The sequence below is a fragment of the Octopus bimaculoides genome, chromosome 12 (genome assembly GCF_046866305.1).
Source record: "Octopus bimaculoides isolate indiv1 chromosome 12, ASM4686630v1, whole genome shotgun sequence".
NCBI lineage: Eukaryota > Metazoa > Mollusca > Cephalopoda > Octopoda > Octopodidae > Octopus > Octopus bimaculoides.
Window position 1 is genome coordinate 58854064 of NC_142939.1, and position 16487 is coordinate 58870550.

A 16487-nucleotide genomic window follows, 5' to 3' on the forward strand; every position below is an offset into this window, starting at 1 on the left:
TCATTCCTTACCCAAGTGACCTTATTTTATTGCCCATCATTTGTTATGCGCTCATAAATCAGTTTGATAGTTGAGCTCTGATTGGCTGTATGCAAATGAGTTCATAACTGGGATCTGGAACTCTTGTGGGAAATAAAATTTCACCCCCAAGTTATATAAACCCCAGTTGAAAGCCACTGCTTTAGGGGGTCAAAAAAATAATATACCAGTCAAGTAGTAGGGCCAATGTAATCAATTTGTCCCCTCCTCTCAAAATCACTGGCCTTGTGCCAAAATTAGAAGGGATTATTCTTCTTATTATCATTATCTGCGTGACAAACAATGCAAGTGAATGGAGAAAATGTATGGGCATGAAAATTATCAGCAGATGTATGCGGTAGAGAGTTGTGTTGATGTATGTTTGTGACATGAATAACAGACTTGAGTGGAGTGAAAAGCATCTATGAATTGTCTAGTGGAAAGCATCAATACATATGTACTAGCAAGCTCGCTTGCTATGCTGTGCTGGAAGATCAATTACCGAATTGATTTGCTTCTGGTTGATCTGTAAACTGGCAAACGAGGAGACACTCAGAAAAATCTGCAGCACACAGATCTACGCATGTGGTTTGTCAAATGTGATTCTCAGAGTATCAACAGAATGACATGTCACCTTTGAGTAAGTAAATTAACATCCTAGTGCTGCAGCATGCGTCGTGTGGTTAGTGTGTTTCGTACATTTGACACAGTCCGATGCATCGAGATAAATAAATAATGACACATGGTGGATGATATAATAGAAGTAATGTAACGCAGAACAGACAATAAAAGAAATTATACATTATATATTTGCTTTAATCACTCGTTGAGCAGAGTGGTCAGTGAAAGCCTGCTGGGCCCATAACTCGGAGGTCTGTAGATAGAAACTAAGCTCTGCAAACAAATGGATACAACTTTTGATATTTATACATTGTAACTGAGTTTTCTACAAATATACCAACTATGAAGGGATGCTGAAAAGTTCCTGGCTTTAAGGGTATCATGGAAGGCTTGGCTGGAGGCCGACCTGATGAGTTCTTTTAGAGGGCTTCGTAAAACTGAAGGACCGCTGCAATAAGTGGGTGAATCTGAGAAGGGAATATCATTATCATCGTTTAATGTCCACTCTCCATGCTGACATGGGTTGGACGGTTTGAGATGGAGCTGGCTAGCAAGAGTTGTCCAGACTCCAGTTGTCTGTTGACGTATGGTTTCTACAGCTGGGTGCCCTTCCTAATGCCAACAGAGTGTACTGGGTGCTTTTCACATGCCGCAACTGATCCTCCTGTATTTTATTTTACCCAGAGCCAGGAACTTTTCAGCACCTCCTCATATATATATATATATATATATATATGTACTAGCAAGCTCGCTCTATATATATATATATATATATATATATATATATATATATATATATATATATATATATATATATATATATATATATATATGTATGTATATATGTATGTATATATGTATGTATATATATGTATGTATATATATATATGTATATATATGTATGTATATATATATATGTATATATATGTATGTATATATATGTATGTATATATATATATGTATATATATGTATGTATATATATATATGTATATATATGTATGTATATATATATATGTATATATATATATGTATATATATATATGTATATATGTATGTATATATATATATGTATATATATGTATATATATATATGTATATATATGTATGTATATATATGTATGTATATATATGTATGTATATATATATATGTATATATATATATGTATATATATATATGTATATATATATATGTATATATATATATGTATATATGTATGTATATATATATATGTATATATATATATGTATATATATATATGTATATATATATGTATATATATATATGTATATATATATATGTATATATATATGTATATATATATATATATATATATGTATATATATATATATATATGTGTATATATATATGTATATATATGTATATATATATATATATATATATATATATATATATATATATATATATATGTACTAGCAAGCTCGCTATATATATATATATATATATATATATATATGTAGATATACGTACAGAGGTAGGCATAAATTATATTATGCAATAGAAACTTATGCAGGATCAACAGGTCACCAACTGAAAGGAGTACACCATAATTTATGAAGCGTGGTGGGCAGAGACAATAGTAATGGAACTTTTTGCTTATTAGGTAGGATAGGCAAAGAAGTATTTGAAGAAGGCCTGCGAAACACATTGTGTCTTAGTATCTTACTGGTGCGTGATCAGTATATGCAAAAGGTTGCTTGATTGCAAACCTGTTCAACTTATTGTTGTTGTTGTCATCATCGTTGTCATCATCATCCTCCTCATTTAATGTCCATTTTTCCATGCTTGCTTGGAACAGATGAAATTTACTGAGGCAGATTTTCCACTGCCAGATGCCTTTCCTGTTGCCAACCATTGCCTATCACTACAAAAAGATTAATATTTCCCTATTTCTATACATTGGAAACAAACAGCTTCACTTATATGACAATGATGCTTATTTGCTTATATGACAATGATGCTTATATGCAACCACTGCATCAGGGAACGCATAGACACACACGTGTATATATATATATATATATCTTCTTTTATTCTTTTACTTGTTTCAATTAATTCACTGCGGCCATGCTGGAGCACCGCCCTAAAGGGTTTTAGTTGAACAAATCAACCCCTGGACTTTTTTTTTAACCCTAGTACTTATTCTATCAGTGTTTTTGCCAAACTGTTAAGTTACAGGGATGTAAACGCACCAACATCAGTTGTCAAGCAATGGTGGGTGTGAGTAGACAAACACAGACACAAAAACACACACACATAAATACACCCACACATATATGATGGGTTTCTTTCAGTTTCCGTCTACCAAATTCACTCACAAGGTTTTGGTCGGCCCGAGCCTATAGTAGAAAACACTTGGCCAAGGTGTCATGCAGTGGGACTGAACCTGGAACCATGTTGTTGGGAAGCAAGCTTCTTACCATACAGCCATATTATATGATGGGTTTCTTTCAGTTTCCATCTACTAAATCGACTCACAAGGCTTTGGGCAACCTGAGGCTAAAGTAAAAAAAGCACTTCCCTAAGGCACTGTGCAGTGGGACTTGAAGTATGAAAGAAAAAATAGACATGAATCAAATGATATGAGACAGGTAGCAGATAATCTAAGAATGTTGCACCTTATATGGTACCACTTTAGCAAAATTCCGCTAAGAATCTTTTGGGAATGTTACACCCTACACAGTACCATTTCTGGCAGTGCTGTCAGTAATAGGTAAGAGATCATCTGGGAATGCTACCGCCTTATATGGTACCAGTAAAGCCAATGCTGTCAGGAATAATTAATTAGCTGGTCATGTTGGAAAGTAACAGCTAAGAGAGATTGGCATCCTATCAAGGGGTGGAGAGAAAGAGAGAGAGAGAGAGAGAGTGTGAGAGGGGCTTTATCTTTTCATCTTGATGTTGTGCAATCAGCTATTTACTCGCTCCTTGAAAGGTCCTTGGGACTTTGGAGGAGGTCTTTAAATTTTATCGTTACCATGGACAAATGACTGTAACAACAACTACAACGACAGCAACAAATATTTACAGTATTGAAACCATCAGTATAAACATTTCCATCTGTTTAGTTTTTTCTTTGTGTTTTTTCAATTTTTTAAAAAAGAATAAAAATAGCAAAAGAATAAAAACAGATAAGGGTAATTCTTTTTTAGTTCTTTTTTTTTTTTAATTTTAATTGCAGCCAATTAGGGGAGTGATTTTCGCTCACATTACCTCCACTTTAGAATATTTATCTCTAATTAACTAAACAATTTTTTGTTTGTTTGTTTACTTGGTTTTTTTTTTTTTTTTTTTTTTTTTTTTTTGGTAATTAGAAAGAAAAACATCTTCAATTATCCTGAGTCATTCAATGTAATACTCTTACTTATTAGGAACAAAATAATTTATATAATTGTTATCATCTGTCAGTATTGAATAAAAGTAACCAAAAAAAAGGAAAAGAAATTTTTTTAAAGTTGCAAATCTTTGTGTGTGAGTGTATATTAATGTTGTTAGACTTTTTTTTTTCATTTATACCATTGTGTACACACTAAACATAGACCCATAGACATTGCCACCACCACAAGCAGCATCAATAACAACAGGATTACTACCAGCATTTTTATTGAAGTCATCAGCATCATCATCACCATCATCAGCACTACTACCATCACCATCATCACCTCCACCATCATTCCCACCATCACCATCATCACCATCATCATCACCACCACCTCCGTCACCACCACCACCTCTATCACTACCTCCATCACCACCACCATCATCATGATCATCTACATTGTCATTATTATTTGCCGTTTATGTTAACCCACTGCAGAGCAATATTTGACATTCTCACATTTCTCATAATTTCAAGTAACAATCCAATGAGATTTGAAGTCAATGTAACGAACACTAACAAATAATTAATATATAGATGCAGATGGCATTGCTGTCTGGGCAAGAAGTTAGCTGTGCAACCACGTATGATCCAGCTGTTTAGTACCTTAGGCAAGTGTCGTGTACAGGTGCCTCAACTCGACCATCTTTTACAAGTGGAATATGATGGTGTGAAATTTACACGAGCCTGTCGTGTGTGTGTGAGAGCGTGTGGATTTGGATGGCGTTGTGTATGCTGATATAAAATGGTGCATCTGGTTGTATCACTAATGCATCTGAAGGTATATAAATAATTTGATAAATAGGGGTCGATAAGCTAAATTTCAGACTGACATGAATAAAGGTGGTGTCCTAGCATGGCTGCAGATCTGCCAAAATCAGTAAAAGAAAGTGAGGGTATGTGTGTGTGTGTACATAGATATAACTAGATATATGTATATCTGGCTATCTATTCTACACACACACATGCACACACACACATGCACACACACACACACACATGCACACACACACACACACACACACATATATAATAGGCATAAATGCATTGCAGACTTGGAAAATGCCTTTTTCTGTAAAGAGCTCTTGCAAATTGCTCAGTGAAGATTAATAAAATTCAGATTTGGAGCTATGATATAATATTATTTAAAGATGGCCTAATCAACATGCACTTGAAAATAGCGACAAGTTATATAGGCACAGACATGGCCGTGTGGTTAAGAAACTCACTCAGCTATCACATGGTTTCGGTTGCAGTCTCACTGCGCTCCACATTGGGTACTGTCTTCCATAACCTTGAGCCAGATTTACTTTTCATCAGCTCTGGGGGTCAATAAAATATCGTACCAGTCAAGTACTAAGGTTGTTGGTATTGATTAAATTCCTCTCCTCCAAATTGCTGGCTTTATGCCTAAATTAGAAATGATAATCAGTATTATTTTGGAGAAAAAAACATTATATAAACAGTATTAAAAAGTACTTTATAATTACAAATCTACTTGGCAATTTTCCCCTAAATGGACTAACTTGTTCAAGTATGAAAATAACTTTCAGCTTACTGCATCTTTTCAAAAGTTAGAACTGTTGGAGGAGAAGAAGTATAACCAATAGCATATTGATTTTACCATTGTCTGGACATTATTGTTATCGGCAGCAGAGATTGACAAATGCTTGTGACATCACTGTGTTTGCTTACTAATTTAATAAATTACTTTGGAAAGAAAATGGTGGTGGTGACAGTGATGGCATTGGCAGTTTCTAATTTGCCACAGGGGTGTCGGGTGAAGGTTACAGCTGATAGCTTCAATAATTCTTCCTGGTTTAGGAATAAAGCTAGCGATTTTGAAGGGAGGGTATTTTGTTGATATCATCAACCTCAGTACATTAATTGACTCTGAATGGATAAAGTCCAGTCCTTGTTGTGATGATTTGTGTGTATCACCAGCAGAACTCCACAAGCTCCTTGTAGAGTCTCCCATGTTAGGGAGGTCGAAGGATAAAGGCCAGATTAATATTGACCTCCTGTTCTCAGGGGTAAAAATGGGTTTGCAGAGGGCTAACACTCCTACCTAGAAAAAATGCAAAGTTACAGAAGAAGCTTTAATGACAATTCTAACCCAACAAGATGGGAGAGGTAGGCCTTCCCTCAGGGAAACATGTCTGGACTGGAACCCACAAGGGAGGTGGAAGAGAGGACACTCTAAAAATAGCTGGAAGTGAGATGTTGAGGCAGATCTGAAAAAGCAGAGTTGAAACTGGAAAGAAGCAGAAAAGGCATAAGTGTTGAGAAGAGTGGAGAAAAGTCATCAATGGCGTAAACTTTGTAGAGATTGTAGGGCTTAAGTGAATGAAAGTGAAAGGTATTTCTGACTTCAGTTGGATCTGAGCTTAGGTCAAGCTTAGTAAAATCACTGTCTTCCACACATACAGGTTTGTCCTTTCAGGTGCTGGTACCACATAAAAAGCACCTGTGTTGGTGTTGCATTAACGCACTTGTGCCAGTGTTGCATAAATGCACCTGTAATGGTGCTGCGTAAATGCACCTGTACCAGTGGCGCATAAAGAAGCATCCAACACACTCTGTTAAGTGGTTGGCATTAGGAAGGGTATCTGGCCATAGAAACCATGCCACAACAGACAATTGGAGTCTGGATAGCTCCCTGCTTGCCAGCTCCATGTCAAACTGTCCAACTCATGCCAGCATGGAAAGCAGATGTTAAACGGTGATGATGATGATGTAAAGAACCAGAAGAAATATTGTAAAACAGTTTATCTGATTCCAATGATTTGGTCAATCCAATATTCTAATAATGGTTTGCTTATTGCCTTTTTTTAAATTTAGCCACAAGATCAATGATTTTGAGAAAGGTTGGGGGGTTAGTTCACACCATAGACTCCAGCACTTGACCGGACTTGTACTTTATTTTAAAGAATCTCGGCGAGTGGATAAGCAAAACTGACCTCAGTAGGATATGAACTCAGAACATAAAGAGCCAAAAGATATACTGCAAAGCATTTTTCTGGAATTCTAATGATTCTACCAGCTCATGGAGACCCTCCCTCCTTCTCTCTCTCTCTCTCTCCCTGTCTCCATCTCTCCATCACTCTCTCTACATCTCTCTCTTTCTATCACTCTCTCACTTGTTCTATCATTGTCTCACTCGCTCTCTTTCATTCCCACTGCCCTTATCTCCCTCGTACATACACTCACACACGCACATGCTCGCTGTTTATTTTGTGATTTGTATAAAATCATATATAATGTAGTTTGTTGTTGATGCAGTTAATTTTTTCCCTTTTCTTTTCCTCTGTATTTTTTTTTTTTTGCCTGTTTTCATTACTGCTGCTGTTGTTGTTTTTGTATGTAATGTGTTTGTTCTTATTGTCTTCTATTTTTACCTGGGTGACTGAACTTTCTACTTAGCAGCCATATTCAAAGACCTGCTTCATTGCGTTTTAAATAGAGTTGAATAGAATACTGACATGCACACACACACACATTTTTATATGTGAGTATTCATTATAAGCATATGGTTGTATGTATGTGTATACTTTCATATATATATATATATATATATATATATATATATGTGTGTGTATGTATGTATATACATATATAGGAAAATGAAGAATAAGGCAGAATGCTAAATTGGAAGTATGTTTTAATAAAGATTTCTAACCAGCTTTCATTGCGAAGCAAATTTTCAAGAAGGAGAATGAAAAATAAGGATGCATGAGAATTGAGAGTTGTGGTAGGTTTAAAAAAAGGTTAAAAGTTTGTGTTAAGCAGGAAGTGTGGTGTTAAAACAGGAAGTGTGTGTAAGGTGAGACAAATGTTTTTAGTTGGAGTTATGAACTCTTTTTCAACAGGAAGTTTATGTCTGTTCCTAGAACATTTGTCTCCCCTTACACACACTTCCTGTTTTGACACCACACACACACACAAACAGTTATTAATGAGGAATTATCAATCCTGGCAAAATACTCTATAAGCTCTCTGTAAATACAAGTACACTGGGTAACAAAAGTTTTTTTTAGATTAGTGAAGAACTCTGTGTATGCTTATGGCAGGGTCCAAGGTTCTAGTTTCATTCTATGATATATCGTAAATCCATGGTTGCATTCCCAGTTAAACTAGTCTTTTACACAAAGTGATATACAAAACAAGGTATAAATAATGGTCTTTACATAGTATTTCAGTCTTGCAAATTCGACTTACAGCTGTTTCCCATACTCATTGTGGGTTCATTCATTGATCTGTTTACTCAATCAGCCCATTGATCAGTTGAGAGAAATTGAATGACCGACAAAGATAGCATTAGTTTTTTTAAGGTCATATATTTATATGCATACACACACACACACACTCACATATATATATATATATACATACATATATATGTATACTTATATACATATATATAGATATATAGATATATACACATATATATATATCTATCTACGTATATATATAACACACACACATATATAAAGTTATATATGTATATATGTGTACACACATACACACACGCATTATATATATGTATATATATATCACAATGAATGACATTCCATCTGGTTGCTGTTGATCTCATTGCTCTGCTTTGTTTATTGTGGCATGGTACCAAACCTAATTCCATTGCTATTGCCATATCATTTAAAAGCATTGATTTTTCTCTGCTTCCCTATCTTTGTACTTCTGTGAATTAGTAATGCATCCCTGATCACAGAATTGCTTTTATGAATTGAGGTGAGTGGTAGTGTTGTTGTTGTTGGTGGTGGTGGTGGTGGTGGTGTTGATGTTGTTGTTGTAGTACTCTGTACACCTGGCCGTTGGTATTTAGAGTTGTTTTTTGGCTTTATCAGTTATTCCTGAGAGAGAGTGAGAGTGCATGTGTGCGTGAGCGTATGTGCACGCACATATGTATATATGAATGTATGATGTGTGTATATATTAGAACAATTTGTATATGTGTGTGTTTGTGTGTATATATTGGAATAGTTTTGGGTGAAGCATTGTGTGATATTAAATTAGATAATAAAAACTCGTTAAGGCTGCAACAATGCAAAATGAACTACAAAAGTGAAAAAAGGACAACAGGTGAAGGTTTACCTTATATTTTCTATTTTTATTGATATTTCAAGTTTAGGACTTCTCCAGCAGGATACATGGAGAAATGGGAGATGGAATAACACTATTCTCATTGCTTAGATGTGTGGGAGAGAGTAGTGGCCTGCACAGACTGGTGTTGTTATTGTAGCCAGTTACTTTGTGTAGTTTTTGTGTATTGTATAATGTGGGTTTCATCTTATTAATTTGGATTTAAAAAAAAAGGATCAAAGGACTTTCCCTAGTCATAGCCTCATAAGGCCTGTTTCCCAAATTTTGTGGCATATATATTCCCTCCCGGGACTGGAGCAACATGAAATGAAGTGTTTTGCTCAAGAGCACAATGCATCACCTGGTCCAGGAATTGAAACCAGAATCTTACAAACTTGAGTGCAGCATCTTAACTACTAATTCACAGCTTCCACATTAATTAGGATAGCCTCATTAGTTCAAAGGCTACCTGTGTTGCATTCCATGGCTTTGATGGATACGATAAAGCCCCAAGTCTGCCACTTCAGCAGGTGATTTGGCTGAAAGTTACTAGAGTGATCCAAGGGCCATGAAATTCATACATGTCACTTATCATAGTGTTAGTTTAATCTGTGTCAAGCATGAAATTCTTGGCCCTTGAACTACTTTTTCAACTTATTGCCAATTAATACATAAAAAGTATATATACTCACATACTCATGTTCTCTTTCTCTCCTGAGACTGAACCTAAAACCACATGTTGGGATACAAACCTCTTAACCACACAGCCATGCATCTTCCTGTGTGTGTGTGTGTGTGTGTGTAAATGTGCAGATGTATGCATCTATGTGTATATGTGTTTGTTCAGATATACATGTATATGTCTATATATAAGTATGTATAAATATCAAAAGAATCAAAGATCCTTCTCAAGCCATAGGCTCATGAAGGCAATTTCCCATATTTTGTGGCTTATATATTCCCTAACCCCTGGACAGAACACCAGTCTTTCACAGAGTTATTCATTTTTGCCTGCTAAGTGGACTGGAGCAACCTGAAATAGGGGGTTTTGCCCAAGAGTACAATGCATCACCTGGTCCAGGAATTGAAACCACAATCTTACGATTGTGAGTATGACACCCAAACCAAGCCATGTGCCTTCTCTCTTTCTCTCTCTCTCTCTCTCTCTCTCTCTCTCTCTCTCTCTCTCTCTCTCTCTCATGCACACACACTCACTCAGTCACAGAACAATATTAAAAAATGTACTTGAAATACAAAATATGAGCACCAATTAAAAATGAAGTCATTACTTCTGGTTTCAGGTTACCTCTTTCCAATATGAGATAAGGATATTATAAACTTTATGCACAAGTTTGTGTAATTATAGAGCAGTTTGAAGCTTATAAATACTTGGAATTGTAAGATTTAGAATTCATGTCATGTAAAATATTTCAAATGTGACAGTTGACAAGGTAACTGTCGAGATACAGGTGCACGTGTGACTGTGTGGTAAGAAGCTTGCTTCCCAACCACATGGTTCCAGGTTCAGTCCCACTGCATGTCACCTTGGGCAAGTGTCTTCTACTATAACCGTGGGCCAACCAAAGCCTTGTGAGTGAATTTGGTCGACAGAAGCTGAAAGAAGCCTGTCGTATATGTATGTATGTGCTTGTGTATCTGTGTTTATCCCCCACCGCCATCATCTCTTGACGACCGATATTGGTGTTACTATATCCCTGTAACTTAGTGGTTCAGCCTAAGAGACTGATAGAATAAGTACAAGGCTTACAAAGAATAGGTCTCGGGGTCGACTTCTTCGCACTGAAAAACCCTTTAAGGTGGTGCTCCAGCATGGCCGCAGTGAAATGACTGAAGCAAGGAAAAGAATAAAAGAATATGTAGGAGAGAGTGAGAGAGATGGACAGGAGAGAGTGAGAGAGATGGACAGGAGAGAGTGAGAGAGATGGACAGGAGAGAGTGAGAGAGATGGACAGGAGAGAGTGAGAGAGATGGACAGGATAGAGTGAAGAAGTATGATGATGGCATCTTGGAATTATAACTGCTGGTGTTTTTTTAAAAAAATTTTTTATTGAGCATGGCGGAAAGAACAGTGTCAATGAACTTAGCAGACTAGTGCGCTTGATGCTGTTAATTTTCCATTGAAACTGGTGCAGATCAATAGCTGCAGGGAAGAGATTCCAGAGTCAGATGATGATCCAGGAGAGGAAAGATTCTTGATTTTTTTAAGATAAGCTTACCAAATCCTTGCCTGATGGAGGATTCAACTAAAAGGGTGGGTGTCAAGAAGACCAACCATCCAACCATCCATCCATCCATCCATCCCCAAAACACTATACTCTCTTTTTTTTTTAATCTCTTTTACTTGTTTCAGTCGTTTGACTGCGGCCATGCTGGAGCACCGCCTTTAGTTGAGCAAATCGACCCCAGGACTTATTCTTTGTAAGCCTAGTACTTATTCTATTGTTCTCTTTTTGCCGAACTGCTAAGTTACGGGGACGTAAACACACCAGCATCGGTTGTCAAGCGATGGTGGGGGGACAAACACAGACACACAAACATATACACACACATACATATATATATATATATATACATATATATATATATATATACATATATACAACGGGCTTCTTTCGGTTTCCGTCTACCAAATCCACTCACAAGGCTTTGGTCAGCCCGACGCTATAGTAGAAGACACTTGCCCAAGGTGGCATGCAGTGGGACTGAACCCGGAACCACGTGGTTGGTAAGCGAGCTACTTACCACACAGCCACTCCTACGCCTACTATCTCCTACTATCTTAATAAATCCCATACAACCCATGCCAACATGGAGAGTCAGATATAAATACAATGATGATGGTGAAAATAATGACATACAGTCTTTCAGGTGGTGTGTGTTCAAATCCCACTCTTACCAGTCGGCTGATTTTTTCGTTTTTTAAGGCCGTCCTCCAGCGTAGCCACAGTCCAGTAACTGAAGTTAGTAAAGGAATATTTATTGAGTAGATATGTGTGTGTATACTGTGTGTATCATTTGTGTGTGTGTGTGTGTTGATACAAGCTTGATTGCTGTTGAGAAATCAATGCTGATTACTGTATTGATTTTATTTAATCAGTCTCAACAGGTCGGACAGATTAATAATTTCTTTTGATTTCTTTGTTTGTAATATGTTAATAGAAGTGCGGTTTAACTCTCATCCTGCTGACACGACACTCATGAGTTCAAACCTGGTTGTTTCTAGTGCAGCATTGTCGAAATGAACAAGACCCAACCTCTTCATGATTACTTAAGCAGTTAGGTAGAGCAGCTAAATTTCTTCAAATCATAATCAAACATCTTTAAAAAAATAGAATAAAAAGAATATTTAATCATCATCATTGTTTTTCAACATCCATTTGTCCATGTTTGCATGTAACGTCGTGGATATCGGTGGCGATTTTTTTCTCCCTCCGTTTTTCCCTTCTTTGGACTTTCTTTGTTTCCGACGAAGAGCTCCGCTCGAAACATCATATTCTCTTTCTTTCCTTTCCCGAGCCTCTAGTAACACAATCTGTATCACGTCCTCACATTGTTGTTGTTTTTTTGTCTTTTTCCTTTGGGGGTTTAGTTCACAAGTGATCTAAACGATTAGGTATGCTAGGTAAGTGCTGTAACGGATTACTAGGGCTCCAAGGTTATAGCCAAGACAGTAGTTATGGAGCCATTGTAGACTTCCAATATAGCGGATATATAATTGTTAAAGAGGACAACAAACATTAAGGCAAGACAAACATTTCAGGTCATATTATTATTGGAAAAAATTCACAGTCTTACAGCTGTTTCTGGGATATCCCAGAGTATGGTATATTCCATCTTTACTCCCTTCCTGTATATTGTCATTCCATTAATATATACCCTTCTCATTTTCCCTATTTGTCTCTGAAGATGGAATAACCCATACTCTGGGATATCCCGGAAAAAGCTGTAAGACTTTGAATTTTTTCCAATGATAATGATGTATATGACTTGAGATGTTTGTTGTCCTCTTTAACAATTACATGATAGATCGTTGACCAAACACCATTCAATTTTTTTTTCTCCATGTTTTTCTCCTTGTTTTCTCCGTATTCTTTCTGTTGAAGAGCGTAGCTCGAAACGTAAAAGACTTTCCGTATTCCCGAGCGTCATACTAATACATCCTTTTGTTGTTTACACCACCTGTCCTCGTCTATTGTTGTTTTTTTTCGTATATTCTCCCATATATATATATATAGATAGATAGATAGATAGATCACAAGCTGCTAAACCTTTTTCTATTTTCACTCCCTGTTTATTTCTGTGTTCCTTTCTGTCAAAGAGCATAGGCTTGAAACATTAAAGACTTTCTCACTTCCCAAGCATTAAACTAATACATCTGTTTGTTGTTTACTCACCTATCTTTGTCTTTTGTTGTTTTTTTTTTTTGTAAATTCTCACTATATATATATATATATATATATATATATATATATATATATATATATATATATATATATTCGATGGGCTTCTTTTCAGCTTCTGTCTCCCAAATCCACTCACAAGGCTTTTTGTTGGCCTGAGGCTGTAGGCAGAAGACACTTGCCCAAGGTGCCACACAGTGGGAATGAACCTAGAACAATGTAATTGGGAAACAAGTGTCTTACCATACAGCCATGCCTGCACCTATAACTATTGTTAAAAAGAAAAAGCTACTTGGCCAGGGTGCCATACAGTGGGCTTGAACTTGGCTCCTCATGACTGCAAAAACAAACTTCTTAACTGTTTGGCTAGAAAACACCTGACTTAACAATTTCTCTAGAAAGTGAACCTGTGATGGCATCTCTGTGTAATTACATCTGCCAGAAATAGTAACCAAATCTCTCACATACATTGAAACTCTTATTATTGTTATTATTATTATTATTATTATTATTATTATTATTATTATTAAGGTGTGGGGAATATTAAAATCTGCGTAAAATGCAGTTAAAAGAAAGGAAAAGTAGAAAAGCGCAAATACTGTTACAAGATATAAAGTTACTTAACACCCATTGTTTGTTTACAAAAAAACACGACTGTTTTAATAATCAAAATTGTAAGCTATAGCAGTTGTAGAAGTGGTGGTGGCGGCAGGACTTGTAGTTGTTTCTAGTATAAATACAAGGCCAGTTCTATTCAGGCGAGTGATTAGTTGGATTACATAGAGCCCACCCTTCCACATTTAACTGGTGCTTTATTTTAGCAACTCTGAGAGGATAGAAGGAAGGAAGGAAGGAAGGCAAAGTTGACCTTGGCAGGATTTGAACTCAGAACATAAAAGAGTCGGTACAAATTTCTGCTGGGCATTTCGTCCAACACTTTTACATTCCTGCCAGTCGACCTGACGAGAAAATGTGTGCCACGTTGGAGATAACAAGGCATGTGATTAGCTGTACAACATCTTTGAACTATAATTAAACCCTGGTGTATTTTCAATTAATGTATAGGATAAATAAATACTTTATTAATTAAAAAACATACAGCAACAACAACAACAACAATTGTTTACAGCAACAATCTCTGTTCTTATATGCTTTGATTATTTTGTTGACATTATCCATATGTTGTTTATAATTTCATTATCTTAAGAGTGATTATACTTCGGAATATATGTTACAATTTAGGCTGATGAGAAACTTTTGCTTGGTCGCTCAACATGTTAGCAAATGCAGCTTAAACTCGTTCAGATAACATTTTCATTACCATTATCATTTTAATGTCTACTTCTCCATGCTTGCATGGGTCAGATGGAGTTTACTGAGGCAAATTTTTTACAACTGCGTCCTCTTCCTGTTCCCAACCTTCACCTGTTTCTAAGCAAGAAAGTTATTTCCCTATGAACTGACATTTTCTTGCAGAACTTTGGAAATGAACGATACAGTTTCTGTGACTGTGATGCTGGTGCTACATAAAAAGCACTGGTGATGGTGCCATGTGAAAAGCACCCAGTACACTCTGCAAAGAGGTTGGCATTAGGAAGGGCATCAAGCTGTTCAAACCATGCCAAAACAGACAATGAAACCTGGTGCGGCCCCTGGTCCTGTCAGTTCCTGTCCAGCTGTCCAACTCATGCCAACATGGAAAACAGACATTAGATGATGATGTTGATGATGATATGTCAAGGCAACAAAACACAAGTGTGCGCACACACACACACACACACACACACACACACACACAAGCACACACAACAGGCTTTTTTTACTTTCTGTGTACCAAACCTATTCACATGGCTTTGATCCAGCTTGGGACTATAGTAGAATACACTTGCCCGAGGTACTGTGCAGTGGGACTGAACCCAAAGCTCTATGGTTGGGAAGCAAACTTCTCTACCACACAGTCACAACCAGGAAAAGGACACATTACATACTGTAGTCCTTCAGACTTCTAAAAAAAAACAATGTCTGATGATTATGTGTCTAATCGATGTGGGCTCACTGACCTAGGGTTAAAGAAACAACAACCACAGCTTACGTAACTGGACTGGTTGTTGAGTAAGATCATTGAAATTTCTCACCTTTGTTGCCTTCCTTTTTCATATTCCAGTTTTAGAGAAAAAAAATCTTTGCTTTATTATTTAATCCCAGGTTGATACCAATCAAGTAGAGGCCTCTGATCAAAAGAGAATTGCCATCTGTGTTGGTGGGAAAAATATTTAATGCTACATTGCTTCAAGATACTTAGCTGCTATCAAGAATAGGTTCCACCAAATCATCTGGGAATGTTACCTGGTGTCCTGGCAAAAGTAGAGATTTATCATGGTCAGAATGTTTTTCATCGTAAATCAATTTGATCAAGGGCTACCCTCGTTGTAAATGGCAATGAGTCTAAGCACCAACACTATGGTTTTGGGGTGCATTTTATTATATTAGATCTGTGATTTTGTATATGATATTACTTTTTTTTTTTTTATATCATTTCATGAATTTATTTTTCAGAAGAGGATTTCATAATGCAGACAGCTTCAACAATGCAAACACTTAAAGAGCTAGAGCCTATAATTAGCAGTGAACATGTAAAAGGTTGGTGAATATTCTTCTACTCCTGAATGGTAAAACAAAATATAAGAACTGTTTCTTGTTTGTTTGTTTGTTTTACATTTAACAAGGTGAGTTGTGAGGTATCAAATTTAAATGTTGCTGTCCAAGACCCAATGTAATGACTCCAGTAAATTTACCCATTGAAATACCTGCAATGGATTTGAACTTATGACTTTACAACTCGTATAGTTCAGTAACTGTTTTAACTAAACAATTTTGTAAGTGTGCATATAACAAAATGATGATTAATGTGTGTGTGTGTATGTGTTA

The 16487-nt window shown here is 36.2% G+C and overlaps 1 protein-coding gene across 8 annotated transcripts in view; it reads left to right on the forward strand.

The window, feature by feature from the left end:
• Positions 1 to 16487, forward strand: part of LOC106883605 (dynactin subunit 3) — a 57699-nt gene that overhangs the window by 20234 nt on the left and 20978 nt on the right. For all 8 annotated transcript variants that reach the window (XM_089361100.1, XM_089361101.1, XM_089361102.1 and 5 more), the window contains one exon: positions 16116 to 16199. In XM_089361100.1, coding sequence (XP_089217226.1) covers positions 16116 to 16199 — 84 coding nt within the window. The remainder of the gene's footprint in view (positions 1 to 16115; positions 16200 to 16487) is intronic.